The 1,059-nt window shown below is 37.3% G+C and overlaps 1 protein-coding gene across 1 annotated transcript in view; it reads left to right on the forward strand.

The window, feature by feature from the left end:
• LOC111471479 (probable polygalacturonase) overlaps positions 1-1,059 on the forward strand; it is a 7,980-nt gene extending 6,921 nt beyond the window's left edge. Inside the window, exons 5-6 of the mRNA XM_023117189.1 lie at positions 203-273; positions 356-1,059. Coding sequence (XP_022972957.1) covers positions 203-273; positions 356-1,059 — 775 coding nt within the window. The remainder of the gene's footprint in view (positions 1-202; positions 274-355) is intronic.

A 1,059-nucleotide genomic window follows, 5' to 3' on the forward strand; every position in this document is an offset into this window, starting at 1 on the left:
AAAAAAAAAAAAAAAAAAAAAAAAAAAAAAAAAAAAAAAAAAAAAAAAAAAAAAAAAAAAAAAAAAAAAAAAAAAAAAAAAAAAAAAAAAAAAAAAAATATATATATATATATATATATATATATATATATATATATATATATTATTATTATTATTATGATTTATTTTTAATTTAGTTTGATTTGATGGGATGAAAATGCAGAAATGTGATTATCCAAGGGCTTACTATCCTGGCTCCCGTCACTGTACCTAACACTGACGGAATCAATCCAGGTTCCCTTCTTCTTTGCCTTTAAAACCTTAGAGTTCTTTTCTTTGTCAATCCCTCTCCCTAATTCTCTATTCAATTTATCAGATTCTTGTTCCAACATTCGAATCGAAGATTGTTACATTGTCTCCGGTGACGATTGCATCGCCATCAAGAGCGGATGGGACCAATATGGTATCAAGTTCGGAATGCCGACTGAGTACCTTGTCATTCGCCGCCTCACTTGCATCTCACCAGATTCTGCAGGTATTGCCCTTGGTAGCGAAATGTCTGGCGGAATCCGCAACGTCAGGATCGAAAACGTCACTGCAATCAATACACAGTCTGCTGTCAGAATCAAAACTGCTCGCGGACGAGGTGGTTTCGTCAAGGACATTTTCGTCCGAAGAATGTTTCTATCCACGATGAAATACGTCTTCTGGATGACTGGAGACTACAAATCTCATGCAGATGACAAGTTTGATCCCTCAGCATTGCCGGTGATTAAGAACATTAATTACAGAGACGTGGTGGCTGAGAATGTTAATATGTCGGCAAATTTGGCAGGGATATCGGGAGATCCATTCACGGATATTTGTATGTCGAATGTGAAGATTGGATTGTCGAAGAAGCCTAAAAAGTTGCAGTGGAACTGTACAGATGTTGAGGGATTTAGTAGCGATGTGGATCCGCCGCCATGTGCTCCACTGGCTAAAGCAGCGAAAAGTGGTGGATGTGACTTTCCTGAGGATAAGCTGCCAATTGAGAATGTTCAGTTGAAGTCATGCTCAGTTGAAATTCCTGCCTTTTGA

This window comes from Cucurbita maxima, unplaced genomic scaffold, assembly GCF_002738345.1.
Source record: "Cucurbita maxima cultivar Rimu unplaced genomic scaffold, Cmax_1.0 Cma_Scf00053, whole genome shotgun sequence".
Classification (NCBI taxonomy): Eukaryota; Viridiplantae; Streptophyta; class Magnoliopsida; order Cucurbitales; family Cucurbitaceae; genus Cucurbita; species Cucurbita maxima.